The sequence below is a fragment of the Morus notabilis genome, unplaced genomic scaffold (assembly GCF_000414095.1).
Source record: "Morus notabilis unplaced genomic scaffold, ASM41409v2 Scaffold342, whole genome shotgun sequence".
NCBI classification, from domain to species: domain Eukaryota; kingdom Viridiplantae; phylum Streptophyta; class Magnoliopsida; order Rosales; family Moraceae; genus Morus; species Morus notabilis.
Window position 1 is genome coordinate 31,718 of NW_010366042.1, and position 22,795 is coordinate 54,512.

The 22,795-nt window shown below is 35.2% G+C and overlaps 4 protein-coding genes and 1 pseudogene across 7 annotated transcripts; 4 read left to right on the forward strand and 1 right to left on the reverse strand.

The window, feature by feature from the left end:
• Positions 1-2,619: 2,619 nt before the first annotated feature.
• Positions 2,620-4,689, forward strand: LOC21407074 (UDP-glycosyltransferase 86A1). The gene is made up of 2 exons (XM_010109177.2): positions 2,620-3,169; positions 3,632-4,689. Exons 1-2 carry the CDS (start codon positions 2,632-2,634, stop codon positions 4,555-4,557), a joined length of 1,464 nt encoding a protein of 487 aa, XP_010107479.1. The 5' UTR covers positions 2,620-2,631; the 3' UTR covers positions 4,558-4,689.
• A 1,260-nt stretch (positions 4,690-5,949) lies between these two features.
• On the forward strand, positions 5,950-7,751 carry LOC21407075 (annotated as a pseudogene).
• A 2,277-nt stretch (positions 7,752-10,028) lies between these two features.
• On the forward strand, positions 10,029-12,240 carry LOC21407076 (UDP-glycosyltransferase 86A1). Its single transcript, XM_010109179.2, has 2 exons — positions 10,029-10,624; positions 11,149-12,240. The coding sequence occupies exons 1-2, from the start codon at positions 10,084-10,086 to the stop codon at positions 12,075-12,077; spliced, it is 1,470 nt and encodes a 489-aa protein (XP_010107481.1). The 5' UTR covers positions 10,029-10,083; the 3' UTR covers positions 12,078-12,240.
• A 1,559-nt stretch (positions 12,241-13,799) lies between these two features.
• On the forward strand, positions 13,800-15,834 carry LOC21407077 (UDP-glycosyltransferase 86A1). The gene is made up of 2 exons (XM_010109180.2): positions 13,800-14,458; positions 14,668-15,834. The coding sequence occupies exons 1-2, from the start codon at positions 13,918-13,920 to the stop codon at positions 15,594-15,596; spliced, it is 1,470 nt and encodes a 489-aa protein (XP_010107482.1). The 5' UTR covers positions 13,800-13,917; the 3' UTR covers positions 15,597-15,834.
• A 78-nt stretch (positions 15,835-15,912) lies between these two features.
• On the reverse strand, positions 15,913-21,565 carry LOC21407078 (TSL-kinase interacting protein 1). 4 transcript variants are annotated; one of them, XM_024172940.1, is made up of 15 exons: positions 21,386-21,565; positions 20,461-20,624; positions 20,257-20,339; positions 20,123-20,170; positions 19,895-20,004; positions 19,524-19,608; positions 19,143-19,428; positions 18,721-18,855; positions 18,449-18,603; positions 18,120-18,358; positions 17,666-18,032; positions 17,236-17,301; positions 16,882-17,139; positions 16,671-16,775; positions 15,913-16,451 (listed from the first exon to the last, which is right to left on the reverse strand). In XM_024172940.1, exons 2-15 carry the CDS (start codon positions 20,585-20,587, stop codon positions 16,224-16,226), a joined length of 2,292 nt encoding a protein of 763 aa, XP_024028708.1. In that variant the 5' UTR covers positions 20,588-20,624; positions 21,386-21,565; the 3' UTR covers positions 15,913-16,223. The 4 variants fall into 4 exon arrangements, with proteins under 4 accessions (XP_024028708.1, XP_024028707.1, XP_024028706.1 ...); XM_024172939.1 differs by having other exon boundaries at positions 16,882-17,301; positions 19,152-19,428; XM_024172938.1 differs by having other exon boundaries at positions 16,882-17,301.
• Between the last annotated feature and the right edge of the window lie 1,230 nt (positions 21,566-22,795).

Consider the following 22,795-nt stretch of genomic DNA (forward strand, 5'->3'; position numbering starts at 1 on the left):
TTAAGTTACAGTGGCGGCCTCTTAGGAGGGTCGTCACAAAGAGAAATAGAACTAAATAAGAAAAGAATAAAAATTACCATCTTACACAGAAATATACATATACAGACAGGTTGAGATTTTTATGATAGGGCACATATGTATTTAATTTTGACAATTTTGGATAATTATTCATAATTTTGATTTGATATTGACCATATCTAATATCTAAAATACATTTTTAATAAAGCTTTCTAATATATGTATATATATGAATAAATTTTTAATAGTTATTATTTATCGGTGACCACCTCTTAAATATAGAAATGATGTGGTGTGATAAGAACTCACTCTCACTAGTTATCATAAATTTTTCTTTCTTTAGTCAATTACCTGCAGATAAAATAACGACATTCACCTATATATATAAAAATATAGAATAACCATTAAAACCACACTCACACACGCACACATATGATATGTTTGTTTTATGTCCCTTTTTTTGGTATTTAATTTATTTGTCCAAGCGATATATTTATATTAGATAATCGAGAGGATGCAATGGATTATATTCCGGGTGTCAAGTTTGTAGAGTCCAAAAGGACTTGGTGTCATTTCTTCAAGAAACTAATACAAACACAACGACACACAAAGTGATATACAAGGCATTTAGGGAAGTAATAAAAAAATATATATAAAAAAAAATATTTCATTCTTTGCAACACAATTCAAGAGCTTGAAACCGACACCATTTTGGCCTTAAGCATCCCATATATGCAATTGGTCCGATTGTCCCATCTGGCATTAATGTTCCACTAGCTTAAGGACAGAGTTTGACTGCATCCAATGGCTCAACACCAAGCCCCAAGGCTCAGTTTTGTGCATCTCATTTGGTAGTTTCATTCCTTCTAGAAAGAGTGATATTGAAGAAATAACACCAATTGGGCTATTTTGGGCCATGATATTTTGGGCTTTCAAGAGCCTTATGCTCAACCAATTGGGCTTCAAGAGGAGATCGAAGACAAGAGTTTGATTGTGACGTGGACTAATGAGATTAGTCTCGTTCATTTCACCGATTTGAGTTTTCAGTTTTAAATTTTTACAGTAAAAAACTATCAGAAAATGTCACATCTAACTTTTTTTACTACAATAAAAAACTCTCAAAAAATGTCACATCTCAACTCGAATCCGCGAGGCGTAAAATTATATCACACACTCCTCTTAACACATTGTGGATGAAATTCGGTACTCAAAAAGTCTATGCTCGTGCTACGGTGTGCCATTGCTTTGTTTTCCTCTATTGGGAGATCAGCTCACTAATAGGAAGCTAGTGGTTGATGATTGACGAAGGTGGAGGTAGCCGAGAAGATTGACCATTTGATGAATGGATAATTAAGGTGAGAGACTTTCGAGTATTTCTTGGCAACAAATGGATCATCGGAGAAGAATTTGTGTCGATTTATTACTGATGTCAAGGCAGAAATTAGTGAACGGATGTGACGTGTTGGGTGGCAAAATATATCTGCAGTAATATTGCGCTATTTATTATGGCCTTGTTCATTTTGTGAATTCGAGTTAAGATGTGACATTTGCTGATAGTTTTTAGCTGTAACCGAATAAGTTAGATGTGATATTTTTTAAGAATTTTTAATTGTAAAAACCTAAAACTGAAAACTTGAATCGATGAAATGAACAAAGTCATATCTATTCTTTTAGGTTGATCCACGTGTTACTTTTCAAATTTAAACAAATCATTAAAGTGATGGCTTAATGGTTAGTATACTTAGTTCATGTTTGTATTTTAGTTCTCTTAAGTGAATTTTAGCTAATTAATCTTATGTTTTCCTTTTACTTAATTAAGTTTATTATAATTATATTTTCCAAAATTAGTTTTTCATAAGTATAAGCTATTTTAATTAAGAATTTAACAACTTACATCAATTCGAATCAATTTTTTCTCAAGTGTGTGAGCTAATGAGTCAAGTTTGAGTTGTGTAATCTGTCACTTCCAGAATTATGACCCTTTATTAATAGCAACTTACAGTGATATCTATCTACCACTAATATAAAACTAATCCACACTTTGACTTTCCTTTGAAAGCATTGATGCGCTCAACTGCTACAGGAATGTAGTAGCTAGACCTGACCGATACCTTCGAAAACATTAAGGCCGTTCATTTTATTGATTTGAGTTTAAAATTTAAGTTTTGTTATAGTAAAAAGTTCTCAAAAATAGTTACGTTTAATTTTTTTATTACAGTAAAAAACTCTCACATAAAATCACATCTCAACTTGAATTAAAAACTCGAATCAGCAAATTAAACGGACCCTTAAATCAAACACTAATTTTTAAAGACCATTTTTTACTTTTTGTAAACAAATAAAAATTTAAACCAAAATTATAGTTCCAAATTTAGAACTCTTGTACCAAACGCTCCCTAAACTTGATGACAATTTAGACAGATGAGAACAAAATATATATTAATTTAGAGTGGCAAGAAAGAGATAGGATAAGCATAAAAGTTAATTGGCACCCATGAATCTGCTGACCCTTGTCCTTAACCAAATAAAACTTCAATATTATATATATATATATATATATATTGAACATATCATGTCATATCATATCCATTGATAGCTGTCCCAATTTTTTCCATGGAGAAGGAGAAAAACCATTCAAAGCCTCATGCTATAATGTTTCCCCTCACTTACCAAGGCCATGTGACCCCATCTATCCATCTAGCCATGAAACTAGCATCAAAGGGCTTCGCAATCACCTTTGTCAACACAGAATTCATCCACCACCAATTAACCAAATCACAACCCAATAGCACCTCCGCCGCTGCCATCGAAGACGACATCTTCACCGGAGCCCGTGAGTCGGGCCTTGACATACGCTACAAGACGATGACCGACGGTTTTCCATTGGATTTCAACAGAATTTTAAATCCGCAATTCGTTGCGCTAAACTTTCTAAGCCTCCCTGTCCATGTGGATGAGCTTGTTGGAAATTTAGTTAATTCTGATCCATCAATTTCTTGCTTAATTGCGGATACTTTCTACACATGGGCATCACATATAGCCCACAAGTATAAGCTTGTCAACATTTCTTTTTGGACCCAACCGGCTTTGGTGTTCAACATATACTACCACATGGAACTCCTCATTACTAATAGTCATTTTCCTCCACAAGGTATGCCATGTCCCCAAATAATTTTCATACACAATACTTGTATAAATTCTTTTTGTAGTGTAATATACATATATAATATTCTTAAAAATGAGGAATATTTTTGAAACATTTCATATTTTTGGGTTTCTAGAACTAGTGCAACATGAAAATTTCGTAGTTTGGCATCTTTTCTTAACCTTTTTTTTTTATTGGCAATTTAGTTTCTAAATTTTTAAATGAGTAGCAATTAACTCTGACCGTAATGGGAATTAAATCTTAGAAAATTTCACGACTAACTCGAGGATTAAATTAAGAAGAAAATAATTTCTCACAAACTAAACGTGCCAAATTATTAGACAATTAAGGGCACGAGTGCTAGAAAATTATTGTAATTAATATTAATTGGAGTTAATTTGCTTTTTGTAAATAACATATTCGTAGATAATTAGTATGGGACTCTGATTATTTCTAAATATTATCTAGATGAGCAAAAGGACACAATTGAATACATACCAGGTGTGAGGGTTATAGAGCAAAAGGACTTGCCATCATATCTTCAACAAACTAATACGGAGGGGCAACAATTCTTAGATAAGGCATTTAAGGAAGTCAAAAAAGCAGATTTCATACTTTGCAACACAGTCCAAGAGCTTGAATCACATTCCATTTTTGTCCTTCAAGAGAAAAAATCCATATATGCAATTGGTCCCCTACTTAATTTTCCAAATGGGTTCACTAAGAGAAATATTGTTCCCACAAGCATGAGGACTGAGTTTGACTGCAGCCAATGGCTCAACACAAAGCCTCAAGGTTCAGTTTTGTACATCTCGTTTGGTAGCTCCATTCCTTCTCAAAAGAGTGACATTGAAGAAATAGCACATGGGCTTGTGAAAAGTGGGGTGAACTTCATATGGGTTCTTCGTCATGATTGTGTGAGTTTTGAAGAGCCTTATTTTTTGCCAATTGGGATTCAAGATGAGATCAAAGGTAAGGGTTTGGTCGTGACGTGGACCAATCAGATTGAGATTATGTCACATCCTTCAATAGGAGGGTTCTTAACACATTGTGGATGGAATTCGATAATCGAAAGTCTACAATGTTCCGGTGTTCCTCTTTTGTGTTTTCCGCTAAGGGGAGATCAGTTCACCAATAGGAAGATAGTGGTCGATGATTGGGGGATTGGAATAAACCTATGTGATAGTAAGCCGTTGACTAGGGTGGAAGTAGCAGCAAAAATCAACCGTTTGATGCTTGGAAAATCAGCTAACAAGTTGAAGAAAGAGGTAATTAAGGTGAGGCAGATGGTATTGAATGCCTTGCCGATAAATGGTTCATCAGAGAAAAGTTTATCCAATTTTATTATTGACGTGAAGGCCAAAATTAATGGACGAATTGCCGATGATCAATAGGACGAATTGCCGATGATCAATAGGTCAAATGAGATGGAACAGGGTAGCATAGGATTGAGTTTATGAGGGCATGTGTTTAAAAAAATAATGGACAAATTTGACAAATCCTCTTAAAGCTCTTTTCTCTTTTTTTTTTTCCCTTCTTTTTTTCTCTTCTCTATCTCTTAAAGCTTTTTTGCCAAGTTCTTCAACTGTTGTAACGGTTGCTTTGATGACTACAAATTTTTACTAGAGCAAGTTATAACTTATTCATTATTTTAGTGTTGAAACTTCAAAGAAGTTCAAATATTTATTTGTTGTCATTAAATGTAATTTCAGGACCTTTTTGGAAACTTTTGATTCACTAAAAAGGGTGTGAAGATCAAACTAAAGGTTCAAATTAGATACTTGATGCCGAATCCAAGACAGAACGTATCAAAATACCACATTGAACATCCTGCAATGATGGTAACTTATTTCATGTTTATAAAACCATGAGATCATGCAATTCTTTAAAATCACAAAAAATGAAGCTAAATTTGGAATGGAAAGTGGATTTCATTCTATGCAACACAGTTGAGGAGCTTGAATCCGATAACATTTTTGTCTTACAAGATAAAATCAACCAACAAATGCATTGGCCCATTAAATTCCGTATCAAGAATTTTTATTCAGGTTAAAAGAATAGGATGAGAATTAAATTTAGAACTTCAAAATAATCAATTTTATTTCTCCAACATAAAATTGGAACGGAATAGCTGCACATATCCTATACAGTATATACCCACTTTTGATCGTGAAAACATTAAAAGCAATAAAAACGCATAGATGCTCTTAAAATAAATAAATAAATAGAGTCATGTGAGAACAGGTTGAAGATAAGGTAATAACTATAAGCAATCAAAAGGTCATCCGTTCAAGACACAAGTAGCTATATATAGCTATAGTATATCAGAGATCAATAATTCACTTCTTAACGAGAGAAAAGTCTTTGGCAAAAGCTAAAAAAAACAAAAACAAAACAAAACAAAACAACGAGAGAAAGTTCAAAAGTTATAAAAGCAATACCTTCGTATACGAAACCATCGTCTTATGTCTAGCTTTTTAACAGTAGTTTTCACAGGAACTATCGTTAAAAATGTCTCTTGAGTGACATTCGCGTTACATCGCACACATATATTTCACGGTGGCTGATACCGGCGGAAATTTCTTGATTTTTCTTGATTAATAGAGATTTTACAGTTATGAAACCTTTTAATGATGGTTCTTAATTATCATGAAAAACCTCTTTTTTTGAACTTGAGGGTAGAGTGTTTGAACTAAATTTACAGTGTGAATTTATTAATTTACCGCCATGTAAAAACCCATTTTTGTCCTAGTGTAAGAACATTATATATATGTACATGTGCCAGCTAAGATATAAAAACCTGTGCTTCTGAAGAAAAAGAAAAAAAAAAAATCAGCTTACTCTTTTGGCCATGGAGAACAACAATTCAAAGCCCCACGCTATAATGTTTCCCCTTCCATACCAAGGCTACGTCACTCCATCTATCCAACTAGCCATGAAACTGGCCTCAAAGGGCTTCACTATAACCTTTGTAAACACTGAATTTATCCACCACCAAATTATAACCAGCTCACAACCCGATTATAGCACCGTCGACGGCGGATCAGGAGACGACGATATCTTCGACAAAGCCCGCGATTTAGGCCTCGACATCCGCTACAAGACGATGACCGACGGTTTTCCATTGGACTTCAACAGAATGCTTAATCATGGACAGATTGTAGAAAAAAAACTTTCTAGGCTTCCCTGCCCATGTTGATGAACTTGTTGGAAACTTAGTAAAATCTGATCCATCAGTCTCTTGCTTGATTGCGGATACTTTCTACACATGGGCACCACTGATTTCCCAGAAGTATAAGCTTGTCAATATTTCTTTTTGGACTCAACCGGCTTTAGTCTTCAATATCTACTACCACATGGACTTCCTTATTACTGATGGTCATTTTCCTCCGCAATGTAAGTCCTATCCGTAAATAGTTTCTCGCATAGTTGCACTAAAATTTATATTAGATTCTTTCAGTTTTGCATATATATATATATATATATATTTCATTTTCACACTCTTTTTAAGAGTTTTTTATTATTCATTTTAGATAATCTTAAGGACACTGCCATCGATTACATACCGGGTGTGAAGGCTATAGAACCAAAGGACTTGTCATCATACCTTCAAGAAACCGATAAAGGGCCTCATGAGTTCTTCGATAAGGTATTTAAGGAAGTAAAAAGTGCAGATTTCATTCTTTGCAACACGATTCAAGAGCTTGAATCAGACACCATCTTTGCCTTACAAGAGAAAAAACCGATATTCGCAATCAGTCCGCAAGTACTTTCTCCATTCGGGTTCGCCAAGAGCAGCACCGTTCCGACGAGCCTAAGGGCCAAGTTTGACTGCAGCCAATGGCTAAACACCAAGCCGCGAGGTTCGGGTTTGTACATCTCATTTGGTAGCTTCATTTCACCTAAAAAATGTGACATTGAAGAAATAGCACATGGGGTTTTGTTTAGTGGAATGAACTTCGTATGGGTTCTTCACCATGATGCTGTGAGTTGTGAAGAATCTTGTGTTTTACCATTTGGATTTGAAGATATGATCAAAGATAAGGGCTTGATAGTTCCATGGTGTAACCAAGTTGAGGTGCTCTCACATCCTTCAATAGGAGGGTTCCTCACACATTGTGGATGGAATTCGATACTCGAAAGTCTACAGTGCTCCGGTGTTCCGCTTCTGTGTTTTCCTCTAAAAGGAGATCAGATCACCAATAGAAAGTTAGTGGTTGATGATTGGAGGATTGGACTCAACCTATGTGATAGGAAGCCATTGACAAGGTTGGAAGCAGCAGATAAGATCAAATGTTTGATGAGTGGGAAATCGGACGGTCATGAATTGCTGGAACAGGTAATTAAGGTGAGGCAAACAGTAGGGAATGCCATGGCCAAAGATGGTTCATGTGAGAAGAATTTGCACCAGTTTATTGTTGATGTGAAGGTCAAAATTGGTGAGCGGATTATTTGACAATAGCAATAACGGATAGATATAGATTCATAAAATTAATTCATTGAATATGGAAGTGTTTAGGTAAAGGATTAATTTCTTCAGACAACAAAATCTGAGCAAAACTTTTGTCAACTTCTATTATTGTAGGTTATTTCCCAAAACCATGGGCTGAATTTTCTAAGCTTTGTACGTTATTTAAGATATGTTTGTTTCACAACTCAAGTTGTGAACTTGAGTTGTTTATGTGAGAAAAAAATATTATAGTAAAAAAAGTTAAATTTGAATTTTTGTGAGAAAAAATACTATAACAAAAGAATTTGAGTTGTTAAAAGAACAACTCAAGTTGAATTTGAACTTTTGTATGATTTTTAGTTTCTAGCATGTGACTGATTCTAGTGTTGTTTCGATTAAATATGCAACGCTTCAACCCACCATGGGGTCTCTCTTGCGGGAACCCCGACATAGCTGGGTCATATACTCGTTATCCATACGTACTATCTCCTCTGGACACCTAGCGGCCTTCAGGGATTTTTTCGCGTTACCCAACACTTGAACTCAATACCTTCCTATTATAACAAGTATAAAACCCAACTATGTCGGGGTCCTACAAGGTGTACCCATGGGAGGTTGAGGCATTACAAAAAAAAGGTCAATTGGTACCAATACTTGACTTAAGAATCTTATAAAGAGGGAGGTCTTGGATTCAAGTGTTGGGGGACGCAAAGAAATCCCTAAGGGCCGCTAGGTTCTTAGAGGGGACAATATAGGTGGACTCCATGGGTGTTGATACGTTACAAAATAATAAAGTTTTTTCTTTTGTTTGGAAAATTTAGAACAAAAAAAAAAAATACTAATCATGCTGTGCCTTTGTCAAATAATATTTGAAACACATTAGAAAAAAAAAAAAAAAAAAAGCTTGAATGAAATTAAATCATTAAAGAAAAAAAAAAGAGAAAAGCAACGGAAAAGAGATAAAAGGAGAAACACAGAAAGCACTGAAAAGAAGAAAGGAAAAAAAAAAGTAAAGCATCATTTATGAGAGATAATGATAGACAAATAAGAGTTAAACATAACAACAACAATAAAACTTTAATTCCAACTTAATTAGGGTCGGTTATATAAATTTTATTCTTTCACACATAAGAGTTAAACACAAAAGGGAAAAAAAAAGGTAAAGCACAAAAATGACAGAGTTAAAAAGAAAGAAAGATCTGGTTTTAAAGGTAAGAGACTGTGATAGATAAAAGAGAATGAGAAAAAAAAAAAAAGAAAAAAAAAAGAAATGCGTAAAAATGTCAAAAGGAATAGTAAAAAGAAAGAAATGAGAAAAAAAATACAAGCACTAAAACGGTGTGGAATGGATGATGAAAAGAGGGGAAAAAAAAAAGAAATGCGTAAAAATGTCAAAAGGAATAGTAAAAAGAAAGAAATGAAAAAAAAAAATACAAGCACTAAAACGGTGTGGAATGGATGATGAAAAGAGGGTAAGAGACTAGAGTAGATAAATAGAAAAGAAAAAAATAAAGAAAAAGAAAAAATAAGGTGAAAATGTCAAAACAAAAGTAAAAAGAAAGAAAGTAAAAATAAAAAATAATAAAAAAGTGCCACAAAGCTCCATTATAAACTAGACATTTTTTTGGACGAAATTGAGTTATGACTGTCAATTTTCTCTTCTAATTTTCAGTATTCGGTGGGAATCAATAAATTATAAAGTTGTTTTCCTAGCGTTTTGTGTGAATTAACATGTTAATAAATATATATACCTTAAGTTTTATTAGTTTACTTGTTCTAACCTTCTGCAACATCACGATTCAGTAAAAGTTATGTTGCCTTGGCCAAAAGATGGTTCATGTGAGAAGGAAAGGTCAAAATTGGTGAGCTGCCAAATATCATATCAAGAATAGATAGAAACAGTAAGTATTTTGGTCCATTACATACGTAACTTCAGTCAATAAAATTCTAGTCTCACTCATATAAAGATGGTCTAAGTAGGGCTGTCAATTCGTGTTGGCGGATCGTGTTCGTGTTGTGTTGAATCTCTCAGTTGACACGAATAGATTTGACCCGAACACGACCCGTTTATTAATCGTGTTAAAATACAAAACCTAAATATGACCTGTACATTGGCGAGTTGACACGACACAATACGACTAATCCGTTTATTAAACAGGTCGTAAACGTACATGTCGATCCGGTGATTATCTGCTAACACGTTTATAAAATAAGTGATTAATAAGTCTCGTTAACCTATCAAGAATAGATAGAACAGTAAGTATTTTGGTCCATTACATACGAAACTTTAGTCAATAAAATTCTAGTTTCACTCATATAAAGATGGTCAAGTACGTATCCAATCGTCAACCAAAAACAAGAGGCCCAAAATTTATATATATCAAGTTTTTGTACCACAAAAACATTCATTGTTTCAGCTTAATTAGTTTCTCAAACCATTTCACCATTTTTTTTCCCCTCCAAAAGCCCCATGGAGAACACTTATACAAAAAAGCCTCATGCAATTATGATTCCCCTACACTACCAAGGCCATGTCACCCCTTCTGTAAATCTAGCCATTAAACTTGCCTCAAAAGGCTTCATCATCACCTTTGTCAACACTGAAATAGTCCACCACCAAATAACCAAATCAAAAAGCTTCAACACCACAGAATTAGAAGAAAAGGATCGTGACATCTTCGCCGGAGCTCGAAAATCAGGGCTAGACATACGCTACAAGACGGTGAGCGACGGTTTTCCGTTGAGTTTCGATAGATTTCTCAACGCCAAGCAGTTCGGTGAGGGCAGTCTGCATGTGTTCCCGGCTCATGTGGATGAACTTGTTGGAAACTTAGTTAGAGAAGATCCCTCGGTTTCTTGCTTGATTGCTGACACTTTCTTTACATGGACTTCATGGATAGCCAAAAAGTATAAGCTTATCAATGTTTCTTTCTGGACTGAACCAGCTTTGGTCTTCACTCTCTACTATCACGTGGACCTTCTAATTCAAAATGGCCACTTTGCTTCTAATGGTATGTATATAGGTTTTCTTTTCCAAAACTAATCTATTTTCTTTATAAGATTTTGTGTTAGTTTGAGAAAAGTGCACGTTTAGTACTCAATTCTAGTATATTAGAAAATTTTTGTAATTTTTGTAATTTTTTTTTTTTTTTAAAGAATAATGCTCGGTATTTGAAAGGCAACAAACCCCCCCTGTTTTCTTTCCTTTTTTTTTTTTTTTTTCCCTCCGTGTGAAATATCAAAGATGAATGTCTTTTTACCATAAAATTCTATATATGCGTTTTATTGATGAATTAATTTTTTTAGTTTGACATACGCAGTACAACAATACTAATCTTGTTAAAAATTCCAATCTAATACCAATTGACTTGTTGCTTTTCAATTGGTGAAGGTTATTATCTCTGTTTAGAGAAGATTCTGCTTGTATTTCACTCATAATTGTTAACAGACAAGTCACACATCGCGTTAGTTAGCATTTATTTATATATTTTGTTAGAGAATCAATGAGCTTCTCATTTTTGATTGAATGGATTAGATAATCGCGAGGACACCATTGAATACATACCTGGTGTCAAGGCTATAGAACCAAAGGACTTACCATCATTCTTTCAATCAACTGATACAAACACACTTCGACACCGGATCATATATAAGTCCTTCGAAGATGTTAAGGCCGCGGATTTCATTCTTTGCAACACGGTCCAGGAGCTTGAATCCGACACCATTTCGGCCATACAAGATAAGCAGCCAATATATGCAATTGGTCCTGTTTTACCATCCGAGTTTACTAAGAGCATTGTTCCGACAAGCCTAAAGGCCGAGTTCGACTGTAGCCAATGGCTAAACAGCAAGCCTCAAGGTTCAGTTTTGTACGTTTCGTTTGGGAGCGCTCTTCCTTCTAAAAAGAGTGACATTGAAGAAATAGCACATGGGCTTGCGCTTAGTGGAGTGAATTTCATTTGGGTTCTTCGCCCTGATGCTGTGAGTTATGAGGAGCCTTATGTTCTACCACTTGAAATTGAGGATAAGATCAAAGATAAGGGCTTGATAGTTCAGTGGTGTAATCAAGTTGAGGTGATTTCAAATCCGGCAATCGGAGGCTTTTTGACACATTGCGGATGGAATTCAGTCATGGAAAGTCTACGGTGTGGGGTACCGTTGCTATGTTTCCCTCTGTTCACCGATCAGCCTACTAATAGGAAGCTGGTGGTTGATGATCTGAGGGTTGGAATCAACCTTTGCATTAGGGAGCCGTTGACGAGGTCGGAAGTGGCGCAGAAGATCAACCGTTTGATGAGCGGAAAATCAGCTGAAGAATTGAGGAAGGAGACAATGAAGGTGAGGTCAACATCAGAGAAGGCCTTAGCCATAGCTGGTTCATCAGAGAAGAATTTGTGTCAGTTCATTGATGATGTGAAGGATAAAATTAGTGAACTTTTTTTGGAAAATAGTAATAATAGATAGATAGCTACAATCAATTCATTGAATTTCTGGTCCATTTACTTCAAACAATAAATTCTGAGCAAAACTTTGGTTTTGTGGGTTGGATTTTCTAATCTCTGTAACTTTCTAGTGTGTGACTGATACTAAAGTATTGCGATTGAATGATAAACTAAATCTGATTCTGTCTGCCTTTAATATCTATACCAAAATATTTTATATCTCTGTCGTTGATTTTGTTAAGGATTTTCTTCTTTTTCAAAAATTATGTGGTAGGTACAAAAAAAAAAAAATCATAATTTTATCATGCAAACTTGGAGCATTAGATGATAGCTGAATCATATTCGACAAAAAAAAAAAAAAAAGTTCCTTTTATTTTTGAAACAAAAAAATTGCAAATTCAGTTCATAAAAATTTAACTGATGGAGTATTTTTAACTGAGAGTATTTTTATCCTAAAAAAGAAATTTTACATTTGCTAGACAGTTGATTGGTTATCTCCTTTCAAGGGTTGCGCTGTTAATTATCTTGTCCGAATTAACTATTACTGCGGGATTGTTGGAGATTTACTGCTGGATTAATCCAACGCCGGAATCTTAACTTCAAATTGTAACTCTTTAACGGTTAATGGTTGTTACTGGACTAAAAATTAATAAAACAGTAAATTGCAATGTTGCACTCTAAACTATTTGGTTTTGCATAATGCGCCATAAATTTTGAATTTTGGCATATTGCACTTAAACTTTAATATCAATTGCAATTAAGATCCAATAGTTAAATTCAAATTGACGATTTAAAAGACGAGATTGACACATAAAAGATAAAAATCGTTATTTTTTAAACTATGTCAAAGTGTAAATCTCGTGTCTCAACTTATCAATTTGATAACGTCATCAGTTATTGAACTTCAATTGTAACTGATTTTAAAATTTAAGGTGCAATATACTAAAATTAAAAGTTTAAAGTACATTATGCAATTTTCTCTTAATAAAATGTTAAGTACTCATTCCACGTTGTTTGACATTACATGATACTATTATAACCAGCCAAATTGGAAATGACTTTCCAGCTAATCTATTGAGGTGTCAGTTTCATTTTGTGCAACGTCTTTTTCTTTTTAATTTTTAATTTGAGTATATTGTGATATGTCATCACATCCTTTCTCCATTCTTTGTCGTGTTATGCTTTTCCACCACTTTTCTCTTGCTTCTTTATGAATATTCTCGTCAACCCAGTAAACTCTCTCATCAAGCCAGTAAATTCCAAACTAAACAATAATTGAAGCACCTTGATTTGTTCCCTTTTGATGATTTTGACCCTTTTTGAGATTTTTATTTTCCTTTCCCCTTGTTACAAAAATTGCGAAAGTTTTTTTTTTAGTTAAAATTGTGGGTTCAATTGCAAGTTTTATGGGGGTATTTTGAAATCAAGGGAATATAACCAAAAAAAAAAAAAAAGAAAAAGAAAAAGAAAGAAAACGTTTCTCGAACTAATCAGATTATCTAGAGCATAAAAATAACAGCAACTTATATTTTAAGCTGTAGTACTTTTCCCTTTGATTCCCTTTAATGTAACTTGTAAAAATAATTTGGAATGACCACATTATTATGCTGTTAATAACCATAAAAAAAAAAAAAAAAAGACAGTTATTACAGACAGCGACAGAGAGAAGAACAATTTTGGCTGTTAATCATAAAGTATTTGGAATCCTTTGTTTCTTGTCTCACATATAGAACAACTTCAAATCCTTAGCCAAAACAAAAACCAGAGGCCCAAAATTCATCTCCACTTTTCTCCCACTTCAAAATTTCATTTCAGATTATTTCCTCAATCATCTCACCATATCTTTTCCTCCAAAAGCCTCCATGGAGAACACTAGTACTACAAAGCCTCATGCAATTATGATTCCCTTTTATTTCCAAGGCCATATCACTCCATTTGTAAATCTAGCCATTAAACTTGCCTCAGAAGGCTTCACCCTCACCTTTGTCAACACTGAAATAATTCACCACCAAATAACGAAATCAAAAGACTCAAACACCACAGAACTAGAGGAAAACGATCATGACATATTCGCCGGAGCTCGAAAGTCGGGCCTTGACATACGCTACAAGACGGTGAGCGACGGTTTTCCGTTGAGTTTCAACAGATTGCTCAACATCGACCAGTTCTGCGAGGGCGGTCTGCATGTGTTCCCGGCTCATGTGGATGAACTTGTTGGAAACTTAGTTAGAGAAGATCCCTCGGTTTCTTGCTTGATTGCTGACACTTTCTTTTCATGGACTTCCTGGATAGCCAAAAAGTATAAGCTTATCAATGTTTCTTTCTGGACTGAACCAGCTTTGGTCTTCACTCTCAACTATCACTGGGACCTTCTCGTTAAAAATGGCCACTTTGCTTCTAACGGTACAAACCTTTTTCTTATCGAAAACTAATCCTCTTTTATGCTTTTGTATAGAGATTTTAAATAGCCAAGTTTCAAAAAAGCACCCTTCTAGTGCTTACTCATTAATTGATAAGTGACAAGTCATATGTCGGGTTAGTTGATATTTATTTATTTTTAAGATTTGATCACGGAATCAATGAGCTTTCTCTTATTTGATTGTCTGGATTAGATAATCGTGAGGACACAATCGACTACATACCGGGTGTCAAGGCTATAGAACCAAAGGACTTGACATCATTCCTTCAATCAACCAATACAAACACAATACAACACCGGAGCATCTACAAGTCATTTGAAGACGCCAAAAACGCAGATTTCATTCTTTGCAACACTGTCCAAGAGCTTGAATCAGACACCATTTTGGCCATACAAGAGAAGCAGCCAATGTATGCAATTGGTCCCGTTTTTCCATCTGAGTTTACCGAGAGCATTGTTCCCACAAGCCTAAAGGCCGGTTTTGATTGCAGCCAATGGCTTGACACCAAGCCAAGAGGTTCGGTATTGTACATCTCATTTGGTAGCTTCGTGGTTTCTGAAACAAGTGACATTGAAGAAATAGCACACGGGATTGTGCTTAGTGGCGTGAATTTCATATGGGTTCTTCGCCGTGATGCCGCAAGTTATGAGGAGTCTTATATTCTACCAATCGGAATTGAGGATGAGATCAAAGATAGGGGCTTGATAGTTCCATGGTGCAGTCAAGTTGAGGTGATTTCAAATCCAGCAATTGGAGGCTTCTTGACACATTGTGGATGGAATTCGATATTAGAAAGTGTATGGTGTGGGGTGCCATTACTTTGTTATCCTCTGTACGCTGATCAGCCTACTAATAAGAAATTGGTGGTTGATGATTGGAGGGTTGGAATCAATCTTTGTGATAGGAAGCCATTGGGGAGATCAGAAGTGGCACAGAAGATCAACCGATTGATGAGTGGTAAATCAGCTGAAGAATTGAGGGAGGAGACGATGAATTTGAGGACAACATTAGAGAATGCCTTGGCCACGGATGGTTCATCAGAGAAGAATTTGTCTCAGTTCATTACTGATGTAAAGGCAAAAATTGACAACCGCAAGATCAGTTGTGGCAACAAGGCATGAAAGACATTATCAGTTACTTTTTTTTTTTACGATTGTAAAACCATATGTACGGCTTTGTGGCAATTGAATGTCCCAATGATACCACATTCTCAGCGATGTATACCTGGAAACAATTTTCAAGTACGATCTCTAGAGACCGTTGAAAATGCACGTCCTCAACTCATCATTAGTGGCCAATGTACATAGACAATCCATCCAAAGTAATTAGATCGAGGAAAATTGAATTAAAAAAAAAAAACAAAACAAACAAATTAAAAAGAAAAACTAATTAAGGACAACAAGAATGTACAAGAAATCAACATGGAAGACCAGGGGATGTCCACTTAACAAAGTCCTTTTTGGTCTGTTAAGGTTGCACACAGCTCCTCACATCAGCTTTGTGATCACAATTTACAGAGAACTATCAAAACAATAAAAGCCGGAGCAAACTATGAGAATTTTCTTCCGATATATTTCAATCAGAAAAACAATGCAAGCAAATGCCGGAATCTCTTTGGCTGGCAAAAGCACCTTTAGTATGCAACCATCTGAAGTCAGCTGATCTGGGAGATCATTTGTATACTCTATACTCCAACGTTAAAGCTCGCATCTAGAAGATGTCACCACCAGTAATCAATTCAACAAAGCTCAAAGTTCACTGCCAATTTTAAAATTTGAAAAGGAGGTAGTTTCTCGAGCTTCGACTGTTGATGCTGATTCTTTCTTGTCCATCCCAAAAAACGAGCAATTCTGAAACGCATCCAGACTGCTGGCTATCAGTCGGTTTAACCCACCAAGACTATCGCTCAGAATTATATCTTCACTGTGGTACTTGGAAGATGGTATATCCAAATCTAGCGGTCCTAGGGAATCAGGCTGCAGAGAGGAACAAATCAGATGAACTATCCAAACAAGCGTCTGCCTGAAAAGGTCATTTGCCACAATATAAACGAAATCAACAAATATAATATTGTGGCAAAATGACCAAGTTCAGTATAATGATTGACGTGATTTTTAGCAGAAGTGAATCAATAAAAACTGAATAGATATCTAATAGGATTCAGAATAATGGAAGCAGAAATCTGAAAGAAGTACCCAATAAATATCTGCAAGATCATTGAAATCTTTTACCGGCTCACACTCATCCATAGGATCTCCTTGAGAAGAATTATCAGTTGGCCCGTCCACATCTGATAACTCCTGCAGGAAATATTGTGTGTGTGAGACCCAATTTCACTTGCAAGCACCTATGCCTATTTTCCAGCAAAAATGATTGCCTAAATCAAACATCACCACTAACTGATACCTCATCCAAATAGCCAGAGTCCATCAAGCTTGTTCTAGCAGTTTGTTTGTAAGTGCTCACAGAAGCAACACCTAAAAAACATTGAGTCTCCTCGCGATGAACTTGGTTCCTTTGAAATAAGAAGCCATCGCATGTTTCTTCAGCATCCAAGATGGAAGGTGCCTGAGATTCCAAGATAGGTTGGCATCCCATCTTGTCTTGCTGTCGAGAAATATGAGCGGCAATAGCTGCATCAAATGAGTCACAGCTGAACGGAACCTGCTGAAGGCAGTGAGAGCTTTCAGGAATAGGTGGATGCATGCAGTTAGCATTTATATCCTGAGACATTCCTGAAAGCAGATCTCCAACACTTACGTTGGTGAGGCTGTCAGCCCACTCCCCAGCAGATAGACCGCTTCCGTTGCACAATCGCATGCCATCCTAAGTTTACAGGAAAAGTTGCATGCTCAGGAAATATTGGTAAGCACAAATGACGTTGATGACATATAGACCAAAGGCAGATTTGCAATCAATTTCACCGGATAGTTTGATTCCTACTACATAAGAACAAAATTTTCGCTGGTGACCTTACCATTAGAAAATTTCAGTTATTGCAATATAAAATTTTCATGTGATGGAAATTTCTCTCTTAATTTGTCAACTAAAAACATGCATGATGTTCATTTGAACAAGGAAAATTAAAATGAGAAGAAGTTCAATGCCCTCAATGGTGCACAAGTTGATACTATAACCTGGCATATTTATTATTATTACTCTTAAAAAACGAACAGAGAAAGATAACTACCATATCTCCCAAATGTCTTGTAATAGTCTCTTCACCAGCCCCCTTTCCATGCCACGATTTATTTACAGTAGGGTCAGAGGACTCCACCAGGTTATCAACCGGACCTTCAACGTTAGGCCTTTCATTGGGCACATTGGTTGAGGTCAACGTGTAAGTGTGGTTTTTGTTCACCGATACTAGATTATTGTTATTGGGACCCGTTGCCTGATAATTGGTTGCTGGCTGAGAGATGGATGCTGAACTCATAATTGCCTCATCCCTCGTTTCCATATTCGGATCATGCTCTCTTGGAATGCAGCAAGATGCTGCAGGTGCTTTCTCTTGCAATGCGATAGTCTCATGTTCAGAAGTGGGAAACCAACAATACCTTCAAGAATATTTGACAGTCAGTTATGATATGTATGGACTTGATATTCAACCATTTTATCTATTATGAAGTAAAAAAGTATTGAACCTTAAACGAAAAACAGGAGGGCTTCCAATCATAGCATATACATCCGCAGCACTAACAACTGAGTCCTGTGTCCATCTCTGACAACCCACCAGGCTGTCCCTTTGGGCACCATAAGGGAAAAGCATTAGCTCTCCAGATGCAATACTTGAACTACCCCATTTGCGATTCAGATGTTCCAAAACTGATGATATTCTTTTCCGACTACTAAGAGTAAGCTCAAGGTGGGGATTGTGTTTATCCTATGGACATATGGAAAGCACAACATTAGTTGCATTCGGTGAATGTTGTTCAGTTAAATCGCTAAAAACACAATGCTTATGAGTGCCCACCATTTCCAACGCTCTCCTAGTACCATCATCAATTGGGAACAGCTGGAGCTTGAGTTTCATAGCTGAATGTATGTTATTCTCAACAAAAGGACTTTGAGGAAAAGTAGGCAAAGAGTGAAGAACTTGTCCAAGAGGGTAAGAACTCTTGGTTTGCCCTGGAAATCAAAATCAAACAAACCATGACATAAAGAAATTTCTAAAATCCACCGTGAATAACATCTTTAAGGAGATATAACAAACAAGAACAATCAACAAATATGCAACTGATTTACCTGAAGTACTTTGGTCTTGTTCAATCTCTTTATCAATTGTTGTCCGCTCCAAGTGTTCAGCAGCATCAGCAACCAAAGAAACCCCAGCAATTGCCGCTTTTTCCCATTTTTTATAGGCCGCTGATGATACAACAGCTGAGAGTAAACATGTTATAGCTCAGTCCAGAGTTAACACTATAAAGTCGAAAAACCAATAATTTTATCCTTTTTGCTTTAGGTAAAATACATTTAAATCAAATAAGGTTGAATCCATAAATTTATTCTCATTCTTATATCAGTTCGTTTAACCAAAAGAAGGTACACTAAAATACCTAGAAATAACACAAAAGAAGAAAGAGTCAAAGAATGAAGAAAATCTAGCAACTCTTTTTCTTAACAGCTAAAAGGAAAAAGGAATAAATATCTGAAGCGAAAATACACACATAGATAACCTGGTTTCCTCCTTTGCCTTGCAGGCTTCATGGTAGTTGAGTCACCTTTACTGTTACCACGGTTAGTGCTTACATTTACATTGCGCTTTGATGATGCTTTTCCAGATCCTACTTTCTGAATGTTTTGACTATCAACAAGAACTAGTTTAACAGTACGATTATCCTGTCCAGGCACTCTACTCTGATTTGAAACTGAGCTTGAAACAGGAGAGCTGTATTCCCCTTGAGGAGGCCGCTTCCTAACACTTTTCTTACGATCTTTTAGGAGTTGGTGCTCCTTCATTGCGAAGGATATTACAGTCAGTTAAGAAAAAAAAAAAAAACAGAAAATATAAAGAAGAATAAAAAATAAACGGGCAAAAAAATGCTTACCAAGGCTTCTACAAATATCTTAAATCTTCGAGGCTTCAAGTGAAGTTTTGATGCTTTGCAGCTATACTTTTCTAATAAAGACCACCTGTAACAAATGGTTCTCACTTCTCAGCTTCCAGATGAGAACTTTAGCAAATATAACATTTTTATGATCCTCAAATCATTAGCTTCACTATAGATTACCTATTGTATTTGTATACCATGATGCTATGCTAATCCATTTACTCTACAAGACTATAAAAGATTGGGATTTGGGAAAGTATGCCCTCACCAGTGAGAGTCAAATACCAGGACCCAACTTCATTGGCTCCCCAACTTATAAAGCCTTTACAAACTATAGTCAAATTGAAAAAATGAACAATGTAGCTTACCAACGAAGCATGGCAGCATTAGTATCTTTAGAATTTTTAGCATCAAGATACAATCCTGGACCAAGAAGCTTGTTCATACGCCTTACAAGACGATAGTAATAGTGTCTGACCTGAAAAGCATAAAAATTCATAGAAAAGAGGATTATAAAATCAAAGAAAATATATTGCAGGAGGAAATTGTCAAGATCAGCATGCAAAAAACCCAAAACATACTATCATAATAAGTACCTGATCCTTATTTTTACTTTGCACACGACAAGTGATCTTTTCAAAATTCTGAAACCAATGAATAATGTCATTAGAAACCACCATAAGGTTAACATTCTAATACCGAAACTAATAAGAAAATAGATATGACATGCCTTGCCAACTTGTCGTAGCCCAGTAAAGAAATTTTCCTCCTCTTGACGGGTCCAAGCAGCCCACTGACGTGTTGGCTTTTTAACTGCATTTGGCAATTTGTATATCGAAATAAATTAAGAGAAAGATGCTCTTAGAGGGCGCAACCATATCATCAAAACAGCAATTAATATGTAGTTGATATTAGCGCTAATCGAACAAAATACCTGGCTGCTGAGGAACAATGTTAATTGGTGCCAATGAGGCTACCCCATGATCTCTCTCATGGATCGCAATATTCTCCGAATGGAGGTTTGCCTCAGATTGCAAGATGACTCCCGACTCCATCAGCATGTTAAATGCGCAACATCAACTGTATATGCTCATGTTCCTGGATTCAGAACGTTCAAATGATGTTTAACTTGATATTCACAATGGTGCAAGGTCCATTAGCATCACAAAAGAGGGGAAAAGAAAACAAAAGAGGAAATAAAACAACTCTTAAACAAGAAAATCAAGCTACAAGGAGTCAAACATCACAAACTAAACCCAAATTATATGTCCCAAAAACTTGAACCTACACAAGGATGTGCCATAATCCCAATTGCATTGCCGCGATCCAGTTTTTATTCAAATAACCAGAAATTTCAATAAAAGATTTTCACTTGTTCTTTAAATGATAATAAAAAATAAAAAAAAATAAAAAAAAATTGAAGTCCTTGCAAACCCTAAATTGATCAATTTCTGCCAAGAAAACCTATATTGACTTCGAGAGCAAAAGAAAAGTAGAGCTAAGCAATTAAACTTCGTTAAATAAGGATTTAAGACCCAAAAAAACAAAAAGAAAACCTCTTTGGCAGCTTAGAAAATGCAGAAAAAGAATCGACTTTTCAATCATACACAATATCAGATCCAAACAACAATACAAAACAAATATTTTTAAATTAAGTTGAATAAATTTCCAGTTTTTCTCATAATAAACAGCGACTACAAAACAAAAGATTCAAAATTTTTCCTCTATTCTTCACCCCCAATTTTCCGAGCATCCAAACAACGATTCTGGATTCAAACTAGAACGTAAACGAACAGCGCGAGCACATATTGCAATCAAAAGAACCGAATCTAAAAAATTCCAGAATTCACGATGAGTACCTGAGAGAGATTTTGAAAGGATAATCGATGGAGAAATCCCTAGAAACGAAAATGGAGGCTTCGAGCCTCGGAGAAAGCGATGGAAACCGGAGAGAATCTTCCGACAGACGTCTACAGTTCGGTGTGGTGGTGAGACGAAAAGAGAAGGAACGAATTTTACTTTCGAAGAAAAAAAAAGGAAAAAAAAAATAAACGTGATTAATTACTTCTTTTTTCAAAGGGAAAAAAGAAAGAAAGGCGTAATTAGTTAATTTCTTCAAGGCAGAAAAACAAAATGGGTGAGGTTTTCTATTTTTTTTATTGGGTCTATATTTTTGTACCAAAGGAAAGGTAAAGCACTAAAGCCAAAGCAAAAGAGGTTTAAAATTGGCCCTTTATGGTTTTTGGGGGCATTTTTATGGTTCACCTCAACACTTTGCATTCCCCCAAAAAAAAAAAAAAAAAAAAAGCAAAAATGAAGAAACCTTTAAAAGAAAGGCTTATTCAAGTTGATTATACAACCGACAGCATTTTTTTTTTTAATGCATCAAGGTATTGAAAATGCAAAAGATGGAACGCAATATATTGAATATTAAAGCATCTTTAATTTGAGATATTATCATACAAATAAATTAGGAAAAGAGAACAATTCAAGTGTCAAAATTGGGTTCACCAATCTCTAAAGGTTTACATTCTCTTAGATTTAATTTTTTTTCTTTTTGTTTTTTTTGCCCCTTTTACTTGTTAGTTTGCATAAAATTTTCAATAATTGAAAAACTTAAGAATTGATATGCTATTTTGAGACGGATCCATCAATAAGTTATAAATATATTGATGAACCACTATTTTATGAAACAATTTTAGCATTTTCGAGATTTAAGTTTTATATTTGTGCTTCTCTTGCATCTTCTTTATTATTATTATTATTATTTTTAAGGAACTTAATTTATTTATGGTCCTTACCAAAAAAGAAAAAAGTTTTTTTAATATTTTAAAATTAACAATTAGGCATCATCTTGAGCATCTTTAAACTACAAACTCTAAGATAATAATAATAAAAAAATAAATTATTCCTAAAATATTAGCCAAAAGCAATTTTAACAAAGTTTACATTTTTTTTTTAAATAAATAATGCTTGTTCCACAATACGCCTCAAGCATTCATACTTTTGATGGAGTCAAGCTTTAGATGTTTAGCACAAAACTAATTAATTAGTTAAAAATTATAAAATTCCAAAGCCGTTTCCTGAACATGAGATTAGTGGAAGTAATGGTATTTTTGTGGGGGTCCCATTTTAATTAAGCACACGGATTGAAACGCGCTTTTTTTTTTTTTTTTTTCCTCAAACCACTCTTTGCTTTGAATGTCACTGGCAAACTTAGCTCAAAGGGCATTTAAGAAGGAACCAAACGGGGAACAACGGGAATCCGG